The 15435-nt window shown below is 41.1% G+C and overlaps 1 protein-coding gene across 1 annotated transcript in view; it reads right to left on the bottom strand.

Moving 5' to 3' along the window:
• Positions 1-15435, bottom strand: part of LOC123632450 (acyl-coenzyme A synthetase ACSM4, mitochondrial) — a 20281-nt gene extending 4846 nt beyond the window's left edge. Inside the window, exons 1-9 of the mRNA XM_045542726.1 lie at positions 14976-15435; positions 12810-13020; positions 9338-9545; positions 5814-5957; positions 4916-5072; positions 3093-3172; positions 1359-1482; positions 604-684; positions 360-461 (exon numbers count right to left, since the gene is read on the bottom strand). Coding sequence (XP_045398682.1) covers positions 360-461; positions 604-684; positions 1359-1482; positions 3093-3172; positions 4916-5072; positions 5814-5957; positions 9338-9545; positions 12810-13020; positions 14976-15176 — 1308 coding nt within the window. The 5' untranslated portion in view covers positions 15177-15435. The remainder of the gene's footprint in view (positions 1-359; positions 462-603; positions 685-1358; positions 1483-3092; positions 3173-4915; positions 5073-5813; positions 5958-9337; positions 9546-12809; positions 13021-14975) is intronic.

Raw genomic sequence — 15435 nt, 5'->3', positions numbered from 1 at the left:
ACTTGTAAAAGAAAAAATTATTTTAAAAAGATAGTGCCTAGTGTAAAATATAAAATGTCAAAAAGAGGATGATAAACTATCAGCCTCTCTTACACCTCTAGCACCTCCCTGTCTCCACCCCTACCCCTGCCTGTCCAGTTTTCCTTTCTGAGGACAACCATTGCAGCTGGTTTCTTACATATGGAATTTAATCTTTACAATACTCTTTAGAGTTAGATGATATCCTCCCCATTTTACAGCTGATGAAATAGACCTGGATTTTGTCACTTGCCAAAAGTTACATAGCAAGACATGGTGGATATAAAATTTGGACCCCACTCTTTATTGGAGTATGAATAGCACTTTTTACATTCTCATACCACATATTCAGAGAAGAAAGAGAAGGGCCGTGTAGATTTCAGTCTGAGGGCAATTTCCCCTTCTTTCCCAGGTGGTAGAATATTGCCATTTTCATCTATAATCTAGAATGAAAGAAACAATTCGGGTTCTTAACATTTTCCTTGTCACAAAATGAAAACAGGTTGTGAATAGTTGTATAAGGAATAGCAAAAAACTGTAAAATGTTCTTTCTTCTTTATTGAACCAGATATTTTCTCAACCCACCTGGACATCATAGGGTATGAATCCTTTCCCCATGGAGCCCAGTTTAATTTCTTGTCCTTTTTGATTGGCACAAATTATTCCCTATTGAGAGGACATGTTTTATATAAGTATACAACAATTCATTTTCTGTAGCTATTTATATCATGACAATGAAACCTGAGATTCACTTTTGATGGATTTTCCCAGTGTGCAAGCTCATCTTCTGAAATATATTATTTTAGACCAGTAGTTCTCAAATTTGAGTGTGCATCAAAATCAAGTTTGAGATTCTGGAGCATTGTTTAAACGCAGATTCCTGGGCCTCATCACAGTTTCTGATGCAGCAGGTGTGGAGTGGGGTCTGAGAATTTGCATTTCTAACAAATTCCCAGGTGCTGCCCCTGCTGGTTTGAAAACCACTCCTTTAAACTCCATTAAGTGCATCTTGGAATAAATTCCCCACAGAGGCTCTCGGAGGGTCCTTCCCAACACAATGGAAAGATGAGCTACTCAGTTCTGAATCTCACCCACCCCTAACACCCCTGAGATTTCTCCTGCTTGGGAGGCAGGAAGACCATGTGGTACAATCATAATCCTCCTTCAGCCAGCACTAATAGGGCAATTCACAAGTTTTGGAAACTTCTGAGAAGGTGAGGTATTCTGAGAAACTGCACAAAAATTTAGAGCAGGACGGGGGCATTCGGGGGCTCAGTTGACAGTCCTGAGACAGAAAGGCCCCCAATATACTAAACGTAAACTTTGCCCTTTAGATATACCACTTCTGTCTGTCCGTAGCCCTCATACAGCTCCAGCCCAGTTTGCGCCTTCCACTGTTCCAGCACCTCTGGGTTGAGTGGCTCCCCTCCTGTCAAGCAGTGCCGCAGCTTCTTGAATTTGTATCTGGAGAGACAGAGTTGCATGGGGTCTTTGAGAGAGAAATCTGGGTGGCTTTCACTGCAAGATCATTAGTAAGTTTAAGCAACAAGCCTAGAAGCTTGGAGAGTCAAGTCCTGGGGAGTTCATTCTACAAGTATTTGTTGAGCACCCACTATATTGCCAGAAATTGTTGTAGGCTTGGGGGGTGGGCTTGTGTGGGGTTAAGGATGAAAACAAAGATTCCTGACAGAGCTTCCATTTTAGCAGGTAGAGGAGAATTTAGCTCTTAAAGAAGTAAACAGGTAGGGGAAAATGCTGAGAGTGATACTAAGTGCTTATTATGAGCCAAATGATATGACAGCTCATATTGATCAAGCAGTTGCTATGCTGTAAAGGCTTTAGGAGCACTCTTCAAATCCTCACAACTCCTGTTTTACAAATAAGGAAGTTGAGGCTCAGAGAGGTTAAAGAACTTGCCAAAGGCTTCCCAAAAACAAAGGGCTGAGTTGGATACTCCAAACTGTGCACTTCCCACTTGTCAGGCTGATCTCAGCAAGCACGGCTCTTGCATTGAATTCTCACCACAACCCTGTGAGGTGGCTCTTAATCCTGTCTTTTGGATGGAGTTGATGGAGGTTTAACAAGGTCCTCTTGAGTGTCTGAAGTCACACTATTAGTAAGTAGTAGAGCCCTGTCTGTTTGGAGGACTTGAGCTTTGGAGCTTGAGCTTTTAACCACTGGCCTTACTGGATTCAGGTGAGAAAGCCTGGACCAGCCTGATTCTCATACAGCAAGCGCCAAATGAGTGGGAGGGCGTGGGCAGAACACAAGTCATGCATACTCAAAATGCAAGGTGCTCACGTTTTGGGGCCCCAAAGGAATTGCCACTGACTAGGAAAAGAACGTTCATTTCCTTGATTCTGTCTCTCATAGCAGTTTCCCTCCTGGGAAGGGAACAGAGGATGGGCAAGCCTGCACTACTTAAATTGTTTCTCTCTCTCTCCTCATGTATTGAAGTAATTAAATAAATACGCACTGCAGCTCTACTGCAGGTCCAGCTGACTTGGCTAAATTGAATATAACCTTCAAGACATAAACTTCATTAGCTTCTCTTCAAGGCAGTATAAATGTACTTGAGGGTTTTTTTTTTCCCTTTCTTTTTTTATAGCTAATTTTAAATGACAGTGTTTCTAAAAGAGTGGTACTTTGGGACAAGTTTTTTTTTTTTTTTTTTTTTTTTTTTGAGTGGGAGTTCTGGGACTGTAGGGCTCTAGTTGTCCCCAGGAAAATGTCCAGTTGCCCCTAGAGGTTATTCCAGGGGTTCTTAAACTGAGGGACAATTTTGCTCCCCAGGGGACATTAGGAAATATCTAGGGACATTCTTGATTGTCACAAATGGGGAATGGTGGTGCTAATGGCATCTAGTAGGTAGAAACCAGGGATGCTGCTCAATATCCTATAATGCATAGCACAGGCACCCCCAACCCTTGTCATGACACAGAGTTATTTCATCCAAAATGTTGATAGTGGCATGACTGAGAAACCCTGGGCTACCCTGTGCTGAAAAGGGGAGATCTGTGATGCTGGATGGTAGCTTTCGTTTGTGGTTCAAATAGAGATTTCTGCCCAAGTACCTCTTAAGGTCTTTTTGCACAAGCATCCGGTATACAGTGGGAGCGCTGCACAGGGTCGTGATGGGATAAGTAGTAAGCGTCTGGATGGTGGAGAAAGACACATGTTAGAAGTGGTCAGTCAAAGGCCATGACTAGAGCTAATGCGTGTAGCCTCTCATTCTCTTTCATTAACATGCGCCTGTCTCAAGGTCACTACCAGGAATAAGAAAGCAAATATTCATCAGTTATCACTAGTGACTGGGTGTCTGTTGGGAATTTCCAATTATTGGAAAGAATATGTATATGTTACAGAAACAGACATACACAACCAAATTCAACAAGTGAATTTGAGAACAACCCAAAGTGTGAACTGGTTTATTCTACCTTGGGGCTGCAAGTTACCTTTCATGGTGGAATATAGTAACCTGCTGACCATATATTCATGTATAGTACAGACTGAGTGTACAAGCTAACCCACCAGGACCTTTCCAGCACCATTCCTATAAGAGACATCAGTCATTTTGAGAGGATTGAATAAATACAGAAATAGGCATTTTTCAGGACTTTTCTTAATTGCTCAAAATTTGCTGGCCTCACTATACTTCCAGTTCTTTAAATCAAAGAATGACCTAGTCATCTTAAATCTAGAAAAATACTAATGTTTTAGAGATCCTCTTTCTGGAGAAGTTCCACTAGTCACTGAATCTATTGACAATTTACATTAGATTTAAGCATTTGGGAGAAGGCTCACAAAATGTATGTCTGGGCTATCTGGACTGTCATATGTTAAAAATAACTCTCTGGATTGTCATAGATTAAAAGTAAATTTTTATCTGTAAGTGAGCGTTTCTTCTTTGTGTACCTACTCCTTAGATTCTAATTGTTTTTATGAAGTGTAATGTGTACATCTAAGACTAGCATTAAATCTATAAAGATTTTTGTAGCACTCAAAATACACACATTATCTTTGTAAAACAAAAGTATCATTCTTATTTTACAAATGTAGGTTTTGAAACGGCAAAGTTAACTTATCAACTTCATGCCACTTTGTAAATGTGACTTAGGGTTCTTAGTTCTTAGGTTAGCCTACATTTCTGTTAAGACCCTTAAACCATCTTGTCAGACCAGTTAGCAAAATAACAGGGTGAAAAGGTTTATTCACATAGGTGTGGTGTATACTTAATAATATGTATTTTATTAAACTTAACTGATTTTTCATGGTTCAACAATTGGCCTGAATCATATTTTTCTAAAGGCTGAAAAAAATTGGAGTATCCATTATCTCAATCTAGCTGTCTCTGGCTGAGAGGGTAGGGCATGCCTGGTTTCCAGAAGAGTATCTGGGTTCTGAGACTTAACAAAATGAGAAGTTTAGGGTAGGGGGAGAATGGAAGGAGCTACTCTGGAAGAAAAGCAACCTCCTCTTTAATCTCCTCACACTTATCAGGTATTATCTTTGTTTCACTGAATCAGAAATGAAAATATTTGTTTCAAACTTATCAGCTATTATCTTTGTTTCACTGAATCAGAAATGAAAATACTTGTTTAGAATTGAGACTTCTATTATTTAGAACCAGGCTCTTAAGCAGCCACAGATTTAGCAACTCTAGCAAATCCTGAGCAATTTGAAGCAGAAGTCTGGGTTTCATGCTTGACAGTGTGGTGGTGTTCCCCCTTCACTCTGTTCAATACATTTCAAAAGCCAAGTCCCTGGAAACTTTGCTTCTTAAAAAGAATGATTTCCAAAAACCCAGTAGCCCTGTATTCTGGAGGAACCTTTCTTTGTGGTTTTGTGGGAGATGAGGAAAGCTCTAAAGATATATGTAGTGGAGGTCACGACTTACATTTAGGAAGGTGTCTGTGTCAAATTGGGCCATCTGATGCACAAAAACACAGGCTCCCCAAAGCCAGGGAGAAAACATGCTGCCGATGGCGGCTTTGATCCAGCCTGTGTCAGACATGTTCCATATGATATCTGAAGAGGTCAAGCCCAACCAATATCTAAATGTTATGAAGAAACAACAAAAACCGATCAAAAATAATAAAATAAAAAACAGGAAAGCAGACAAACCGGTGTCTTTGAGGAGTGGCCTGGCTCCAGTACCTGAAAGGCTACAGAAAACGGTCAAAGGAAGCCCCAAGGCAAGGGGAGGGATTCTATCCCCACTTTTCCTAGAGGGTTTGTTCAAAATCGTAGATGGTCTGAGAGTAGAGGGGGAGGCTGGATGTGGCATGATATTCTGAGTTTGTCCATTGATACGACAAATATTTATTGTGCTAGGCACTGTTCTACAGCAGTGAGCTTGACAGGCCAGATCTCTGCTCTTATTTTAGGTAGACAGATAGTGAACAAGTACACAATAAGGTGAATTAAATATACTATTAAATATCATAATTTCAAATAGTGATAAGTACTATAAGGAAAGGAAAATAAGACAGGGTAATGTGAGAGTTTTAGGATAGCCTTTCTTTTAGAAAGATCTTGCTCGGTAGATAAATTTACCTGGCAATGAGGAGAGGGAGCCAGACATCAAGGTCAATTCTTAAGCTCTTGCTTGATCAGTTGGTCAGATGGTGCCATTTACTGAGCTAGGGTTGGGCAAGGGCTTCAAGAGTTCTGTTTTGTAGATGTTGTATTGGAGATATAGCCGTTCAAGAACAGGTGTCAATTAGGCAGTTGGATAGACATATTGGAATCTCATAGGGGAGTTCACCAAAAACAAATTGAGTTCTCCTCCCTACCTTCCAGGAAGGGTGCACCCAATTCCAAGGCTGCTCTGTGAGTGCTGGGCCATCTTAGGATAGCCTGTGGTCCCACTGGTGAAATAAATGGCCATTGGTTCTTGACTTCCTGTTTGCACACAGCTGTGCTCTTCAGATGTAGATCTGCAAAATATTAGCCCCAAGATGGTGACTGAAAATGGCAGACCAGTTTAACTCAGAAATTGCTTTTGTTCTGCTACTTATGCTGCTGCTGTTCCTCCTCCTCCTCCTCCTCTTCTTTCTCTCTCTCTGTTTTTTGTTAAATTTCATCTCTAGGCCAAATAGGTACCCAAGATAATTTCCAGTATTAATAACAAAGGAACATAAATTTTATTAAACATTTTTTTCCAGTGCTTCTTAAAAATCTATGAATTTTTAAAAATCAGCATTGAATCTTTGTAATTTTCTATTAACATTTCAGGAGTCTTTATTATTTAAAGGAAGATCTTTTGGCATTTGAGTCAAACTTTTTAATAATTTTTGTTCAATATCTTCAATATTGCTAGCAGATGCAACCAGTTGCTTACCAAATAGCTATTCCCTTCTTCTTTCCTTGCACTAATAACATTCTGATTTTGTACGGGTATCAGGAAGTCACGTGTGTCAGGGGAGACTGTTCCTGTGTAACTCCTGGGGGCAATTCTTGATTTACCTGAGACAGTCATGGTCATTACTTCCCTCACCAGTGATTGGCTTAGGAATGGGCACATGAAATATAAGGTTTTTATATCCTTGTTCCAAAAAGAGTCTTGAAGAAGGGATGCTTTCTTCTTCCACCCCACCCATCCTATTTGATGGCCTTTGAATATTGTGAAAACACAGGATGCCTGGTGGTACCCTAGCCCCCTAGCCATGCTGGGATCCTACAGAGGATGGCACGATGGAAAGATGAATGAATCTGAGTCCCTGTTAACTTCATTGAACCACTGAATTAACCAACTTTCAGTCCACCCTACCTCTGTACTTATTCGTGAGATAATAAAATTATTTGTATTGCTTAAGTCATTTTTACTGGGATTACTAAACCCAAAAGCATTCTAACTGATAACAATCTGTGTTAAGACTGTCTGTATAGATAGCTCTAGCAATTCCTTCCATCCCTGTGCAACTATGCCATTCTCTCATTGAAGGGTGGAATATATGTCCTCTTGCCTTGAATCTGGGCTGGCCTTATGACTTGTTTTGAGGGCTACAGTGTGGCAGAAGGTCTGGGACTTTTCAGCCCAGGCCTTAAGAGGCTTCTAGTTTTCACTTTCTCCGGGGCTGGTAGGGGACAGGTGGGGCTGTGGTGGTGCAAACTTGGCCACCATATAAAGATGTTCAGACTGTCCTTCTGGAGACAGGGGCCATGTGCGGGAGAACTGAGGTTCTTCCGTTGACAGCCAGCACCAAAGCCTGACTTGTGGGTGAAGCTGCCTTGGGATCTCCAGCCCCAATCAAACTGATGTGGAGTAGAGACCTGCTGACCCCCAGAAACATGAGCAAAGAAAATGATTGTTATTTTCACTACTGAGTTTTGGGATGGTTTGTTATTCAGTGATGGATAACTGATACAATAGCTAAGAATTTTTGAGACTTCTGTTATCATATTTTTAATTTCCCTGGTTGAAGGGAACAGGGTTAAGGATGCCCTTTTATAATAATTCATCTTGATGACAAATAAGATTGTCATTGAAACTGTAAAACAATGAGGACTGATTATAAACATACACTATCTTGTCAACAATAACTTCATGAAATATTAATTTTTTTTTTGTAGACAGAATCTTGCTCTGTCTCCTGGGCTAGGAGTGCTGTGGCATCAGCCTAGTTCACAGCAACCTCAACCTCCTAGGCTCAAGCGATCCTCCTGCCATAGCCTCCTGAGTAACTGGGACTTCAGATGCGTACCCCCACGCCTGGCTAATTTTTTCTGTTTTTAGTAGAGATGGGGTCTCACTCTTGCTCAGGCTGGTCTCAACCTCCTGACCTCAAGAAATCCTCCTGTCTGGCCTCCCAGAGTGCTGGGATTACAGGTGTGAGCCACTGTGCCTGGCCAATGTGGTTTTCCTGGTAACTTTCTTCCTTCTTTTAAAATAGAAAAAGATTGTTCAATTGTATTAATTTTTTTCAGTATAAATATAGGTGTGTATTGGGCTAGTGAGAGGAGGATTTCTTCAAAATATCTAATACCCTGGGTGGCAGGAACCTCTTATATCTGAACACTTCTTAATCCAGTATAGTAACCTTTGGATGTAAGTCTTTATTTAACTAAAAGAAGTGACATCACAATCTGTTGAGTGATGAGATTTTCAAGCAGTGATTCCAATTTTCTGACTTGTCTCTCTTTCCTTGGATACCTGAGTTCTAACTTATAATCTTTCTGGATTTTCTTTTTTCGTTCTTTCTTTCTTTCTTTCTTTCTTTCTTTTTTTTTTTCTTTTTAGAGACAGAGTCTCACTCTGTCACCCAGGCTGGAGTGCAGTGGTGCAATCATAGCTCACTGCAATCTTGAACTCTGGGCTTCCTGGGCTCAAGTGAAGCAATCTTGCCTCAGCTTCCTGAATAGCTGGAACTACAGATGTATGCCACCATGCCAGGCTATTTTTTAAAATTGTTTATAGAGACAGCGTCTTGTTGTGTTGCTCAGGCTGGTCTCCAACTCTTGGCTTCCCAAAGTGCTGGGTTCACAGGCGTGAGCCACCATACCTAGCCCTTTCTTGATTTTTCAGTGCAGACTATGTACCAATGACTTCCAGATTTCTCTCTGTACCTACTTGAGCCTGAGACTTATATATCTATCACCTCCTAGACATTTGGTTGTTTCACAGACCCCTTGATCTCAATACGTCCAACTCTAAACTCATCATGTTAAGCTCTTCTACTGGCTCTTTCTCCAGCGGATAGTATCCCATCCACCCAATCACCTAAGTAAAAAAGCAGATCAGTCTTGACTTCTTCCTTCATCCTCACATCCAGTTTAGTCTCCAAGTCCTTGTAGTTCTTTAAATTTCCCCTTTCCCTATATCCTATTCACCAGAGCCCAGATTTAGATCCTAGTCATCTCTCCCCTAATCATCTCTCTGAATCCAATTTGGTCCTCCTTAAATTCATCTTCTATATAGCTGTTCAAACATTTGAATTGAAATCTGCTGGGAAGTAACCACCTGAGAAAAGTAATAGGGCAGAGCATGTGAGGCAGAAGGAACAGCAGGTGCAAAAGCCATGAGGTAGGGCCCGTTTGAGGAATAAAAGGGAGGGTGGTGGGAGATGTGGTCCAGGAGCTGGGCAAGGGCCAAGCCATGTAGGATACTCCTCACAGGCCATAGAGGAGGCAGAAAAATAGAGGCAGAGCTACATCCCTTCCTTTTGCCCTTAGATCCTTTTAATAGGCAATTCTTTTCTAGGAGGGAGCCCAGCTCAACTCACAGTGTTACGGAGTCCTTGGAGGCAAGGGGACTCTGAGATGTAGCTGTCATTTGTGTTGTTGCTGGTGTTGCAGACAAGCTGGAAAAAATACTCACCGAAATAATTCCTGGAAGCTGAGCCACCCATTCTGTCTGTGTGGAGACACTAGGAGTTTGGTCTTCAGGTGGGGACATTCCGACACAATAGACTCCACTGCCGGGGCCACCTCCTCACTGGCCACAATGCATTTGGCCTTGGATGCTCGCAGCCGGTAGAGGATGTCTTTTGCTGTCAACTGGGTTGTTCCTGGCATGAAGACAAGCCCTGGGAAACGACAGAGGCCCTGAGCTAAACAGAACTGCTGTCCATTAGGTAAGACTTCGTGGACTGTGGAAAACCTGGGCCTTATGCCCAGGAGGAGCTTCAGAGTGGAGCCTTCAGCTACCTCTGCCTTGGTTCTCAGGGACATCCCACAGGACCAATCACTGAGAAATCCTTAGAACATGGCTTTGGATACTGACAGACCAGGGGTCTAATCCTGGCCTTGTAACTTACTAGCTTTGTGACTTTGATCTCTCTGTGCCTTCCTTTCCCTATCTGTTAAAAAGGGATAATAACAGTAAGTGTCTTGCATACAGTGGGCATTAGAATGGTGGGCTATTATTATACAACATTTTATGTAACATTTGAATCATTATTATGCAATGCTTGCATAACTCTTTGTAGCTTTTAACACATTTTTGTGAATATTGTCTCATTTAATCTTCTGAACCAATGGTCTTCAAAGTGAGTCTTACAAGACAATACATTGGGAATGAGAAAAGAAAATAATAGAATTTTAAAGAAATTATTGAAATACTAGAATTCTTTTTATGTTTTTATCTCATTTGTGTCTATGTTTTATAATACACATACTGTATTAATGTAGTAGAACAACAGAAATAACTATACTTAGGTAGGAAGATGTGCATCCTAAATATTTTTATCAATAGAGTGTAAAACCAAAACTGCCTGGAGACTCCCGTTTTCAGCAACCCTGGTCAGTCCATGCAGTTGTTTCCATTTGATGGAACAGGAGATTTGGTCAGAGCTGGTGAGTGGGAGAGCCAGCCCTTAAATCTGTGGATCCCAGGGGCCTGGCCTCATTGAGGTTTGCCTAGACCACTTTGGCAATGCTTAATTTATCCCACCTGTTCACTTTAGCCTAAATACTGGCTGGAGATAAGCCTGGTTTTAAAGTACCAGTTCCTTATGGGAAGAATATATATGGCAGAATCAGATGAAAACGAGAGAAAAGGTAGTTTGCACTTTCTAAAGTGAATCAATGGGAAGAAAGTGGAGTGTATATAAAGTATTACAGATAAGCACTATCATTTATTGAACACTTGTTATGTGCCTGGTATTTCACTTAAAATTAATCCCGGTGTATAGATGACAACTTGCCCAAGGGTCACAAAGTCAATAAGTAGCACAGCCAGAATTCAAAGGTGCATTCCAAGACTCCCAAGACCTGTGCCATATACCAGACTGCTTATTTCTTGGTGAGTTCCCTGAAATAGGGAGATGTGGAGTTGAATCCCTACAAAGGAGACTTTATTGAATATATTTTAAAAGCTTTTAGATGTCATCCTCTCTCGAGAAGATGAATAAATACATGAGGATAAGGAAGTTAAAAAAACACCTTAGAGGATCTCAGAATGTTCACTCAATATAAAAATACAAAATTATTCATTTTACAAATCACTTGTTCTTAATGACTCGTGATGTGAATGTGTTCAATGGGTAGACCTCTAGCTTCAGGGTTGGGAGACATTTTCTTCTGTTAGATTTCAGGTAGCAGATATCTTAGGGTTTACTGCATATATTTTATAGCAAAAACCAAAATGTTTTGCCATGTGGCGTAGTACAAGAAATCTCAATGTTTACACAGAAGATTTAATAATTCTGAGTTAGAAACATAATCCTCAGCTGCTTGCTTTATATTTAGTTACCTGAGTGGTGTTTTTTTAACCACTCAGCTTGTGTGTTCATTTTTCATTAGTATTTCATAAATTGCATATATTAAGTAATATTAAGTACATGATTTTTTGACAAATAAACCAAACCATCCTTAATCTTCTTTCGATCCACAATTTGTTTTACATTTGCAAGTTTTATATATTGCTATTTTTATTTAACATTGGCAGTAAGAACATTTTTCAACACTATTATGAAATCTGTATCATGATTCTTTTAGTGATATTCTATCACTTAATATCCTTTATTGAGGATTATTTAGGACTAAAAGGTTACATCAACCTTTCAGTGGTATTCCAAGTTCAGATGCCATAATTTCAATCAGCAATAAAAATACTTCAGCTGAACTTTAATCTCAGCTAAGTTATAAATTATTTAATAATTTCTATGTAAGTTCTCAATTTTTTACTATTATTAATGATACTGCAGCAAACATCTTTTTGTTCTCTATGATATTTTATCCTTTGGTATTCTTGTTTATTTTTAATTGATTTATTGTTTTGTTTTCCTTTTTGAGACAGCATCTTGCTGTGTCTCCTGGGCTAGAGTGCAGTGGCATCATCAAAGATCGCTACAACCTCAAACTCCTGGACTCAAGCAGCCCTCCTGCCCCAGCCTCCCAAGTAGCTGGGACTACAGGCGCGAGCCACCATGCCTGGATAATTATTTTATTTTTTGTAGAGAGGGGGGTCTCGCTCTTGCTCACGCCGGTCTCTAACTCCTGGTCTCAAGCAATCCTCCCACCTTGGCCTCCCAAAGTGCTGGGATTACAGGTGTGAGGCCCTGCACCTGGACTATTTTTAACTGAATTATAAACAGTTGTCATGTTTTAAAGCAGGGATTGGCAAACTTTTTTGATAAAGGGCCAGATAATAAATATTTTAGGGCTTGTGAGCCATAGTATTTCTGTCTCAATTAGCAGTTCTGCTGTTGTAGAACAAAAGGAGCCTTAGATAATATATAAAAAAATGAGCATGGCTGTATTCCATTAAAACTTTATTTACATAAACAAGCGGCCAACCCACAGGCCATGGTTTGCTAACTCTTGTCCTAGAGGGAAAAGAATCCTGTTGGAATTTTAATTTGGAGTGTATTATAAATTAGTATTAATACCTTGGGAGAAAGTGTGTTACTGAATACATTAAATATTAATACATTGAATATCTCATGTCAGGGAGAACCCAGATATATTCAGAGAAGTAAATTCTGGAACATCTAGGTGAACATGTCATACATAATCTAACCAGCCACTGCAAAGATACATTGGTACTCACATGTTCTTTTATAGATCTTTGTGTTTAAAACCTAATTGCATAGTGTTGTAACTGTATGACTTTTGGCAAGCTTCTTAACTTCTCTGAGCCTTGGTTTCCTCTTCTGCAAAACAGTTATCACAATAATACCTACCTCTTAAGGTCATTATGATAATATTACTACATTATGATTGTCTAATTTCACCTCTTTTTCTGTCCACTGTAAGTACTGCTTTAGTCAGAGCTAACATTTCAGAAAACCTTTGAGTTTCAATCTCTCTTTCTGTATGATTTAGACATGTTAAATATTGGCACTGACCTGTTCGTATGCAAGCCACGTTTACCAGCCACCACTCAGGGATTTGGGGCAGAATCACGGCCACCCGGTCTCCTCTCTGCAGGCCACAGGGCTTGGTAAGTACATTGGCTGCCTTTCGGGACAAAGAGCCCAGTTCTCTGAAGCTCCATTTCACCTCATCCCCTTTGCCGTTCACCCACCACAGGGCTGGGTTGGCTGGTCTCTCCCCTGTCTGGCCAGGGACACATGGGAAAGAGAAGAGTGGGTTTACATGGTTGGTTGCCAGGTAGATGGAGCATTTGCCGTTTCTCCCCCTTAGCATCTGTTCCTGTGCATGCTGATAACAGCACCCCAGCTTGTCTTTGGGGGAACTGCTCCTCTCTTATTGGACACAGCCTTGGCAAGATGACCTATCAGAGTGCTTACCCATCCCTGACCCATAGGAGGGCATGTGACCAAAGTTGGGCCAATCAGATTTTCTCTCCCTGGACTTTGAGTCTTCTGAGAGGAAGCAAAAGATAGAACATGGTTGGAGCAAAACCTGTCTATGGGCTGTTGGTGCTTATGCATCCCCAGGGAGCTATCCCGGTTCCTGTCCTCACTGAGATGGACTCTCTTCCAGCCCAATTTTGTGAGCTCTCCTGCATTTCTAGAATAAATTTCTTTCTTGCTTAAGTTAGCTTTGGTCCCATCCAAATAACCTTAATGGATGTACTAAGTTTGATTAGGAACCTGACATCTGTTTGTACCCAAAGGCTGAGATGTGGGTTTCACAAGTCACAAGGAGCAGAGTGGAGGGTGGCATCAATTGATTGATTGATTTCTGAAGGAAACTTCTCTCCCATCATTCTACAAAGCAAGTCATCTATACTGCAAAACCTCTTTGCTTTATGTTTTGCCTGGAGAAAAGTTACTTCCCTTTCTTCCCCCTCAACTGGAACGTTTCTTTTACTTTCCCTAGTTGAAAAATACTTCAAAGCCCAGTTGACATTTCAGTTCATCTGTGAGCCTTTCTTGGCAGCCTCTTTGCTTCCCCACCGACTTCTCTGTGTTCCTTCAGCATTGTGCTCATGTTCCAGGCAGCTCCCTTACACTGTATTGTATTACAGATGTGTCCCTGCCCTATCTAAGCTCCATAAGATCAGGGACTTGGTTCAGGTTCTTTTGGAGCTGTGTGACCTTGGGTAAGTAGCTTAAATTCTGTGAGGTTAAGTTCTCTATCTGCAAACCCCCCACGGTGGTTATGGGGATTTAATGAAATAATATAGGTCAGTATTTCACAATCTTTAGTTGTTTGAGTGTCACTGTTTCTGCCAGATAGGTCTGCACCTGTGCCATTGTACTTTGTACATATTTGTTTACATTTACTCACTTACACTTGTACGTATTATACTTAAGAAGGAAACTGCATTTAATCAGCGCCATAGTTGGAAAATCAGTACCACTTGCTAAAAATAAGTTGCTGAAAAATAAATATACTGAAAACAAAACTATGCTTTCTCTGTTCAAATGAGAGTTTAGTCAAGTGTTAGGTGTTAAGAACACAATGGGATTCAAAGAAGGCCTTCTCGCCTCTATTTAACAGGGAGGATTGATTCAATGTTATTTAATACCTTGTGTATCCAGTACCTAACATCACCTTCTGAACCACAGATCCTGCAGGTCACTTTGATAAGCACTGGTAGGTAGAGTGTTCAGCTCGGTGCCTGGCCAGAGTGGGGATGAGTAAGCAGGGATTTTGTCCTGAGACTGCACTGCAAATATTCTGTAAGGCTTGCTTGCTTTACTCTTCTCAATCTCTGATTCTCTCCTAAATACTCCAAGGATAGCAATAGTCATAAAAACAAAGCTCAGATTACTAGTTTTTGAATAAGGCTGTGACCAGCCCAAACACAAGGAGCTGTTGTGAGGGACTTGGAGAAAAGAGAAGGTAAAGAAGTGTGACTCTGTGAGTAACCACAATGGGAGGGGATGGGGTGAGTAGGCTCCAGAGAACGGCAGACATATGTGCTTGAGGATCTAAGATCTTCCCTGGGGAGAGAGGAGGACAGTTGGAAAACACACAAAGGAAACCAAGAGAGTGAAAGAATTACAACGAAATCGATCAGTGGACCACAGAATGGGGAAATGGAAGACCGAGAGATAACTGAATGCTGAGCCTCTAACGGAAGCCCCATCAACTCATACCTTCTCCTTTTGGGACCACTGGTCCAGCACATCCCCAGCAAAGTTAAAGTTCTTAGGCAATGGCCTGTCATAGCGATTTATGGCCTCAAGATCAGCAAGAGTCAGAGGCGTCCAAAGTTGGTGATCTCTGTGAAAGTGACGGCCAGGTGGCTTAGCATGCCAGATGAACCTAAATGTCTGGTAGTGGAAAAAAATCCTCATGATTCCCAATAGACTTCGTCTACTGCTCTGGATGCAGAAGTGCCACAGCCTGTGGAGAGAGATGAGTGGAGAGTATCAGTTGTTTGCAGTGTTCTGTGGTGAGACTGGGAGGCAGGCTGTGACTGTGTGCCCCTGGCAAGTTGGGAAACACCTGAACAACACCCCATCCTTCTTCAGAGCTGCTCCTGTTAGACACTGACAGGTCTCCCTACCACTGACTCTTCCTCCTCGTTCTGCCTATAACCAGATTAGCCTAAAA

The sequence above is a fragment of the Lemur catta genome, chromosome 2 (assembly GCF_020740605.2).
Source record: "Lemur catta isolate mLemCat1 chromosome 2, mLemCat1.pri, whole genome shotgun sequence".
Classification (NCBI taxonomy): domain Eukaryota; kingdom Metazoa; phylum Chordata; class Mammalia; order Primates; family Lemuridae; genus Lemur; species Lemur catta.
This window is presented reverse-complemented; position numbering and strand designations above follow the sequence as displayed.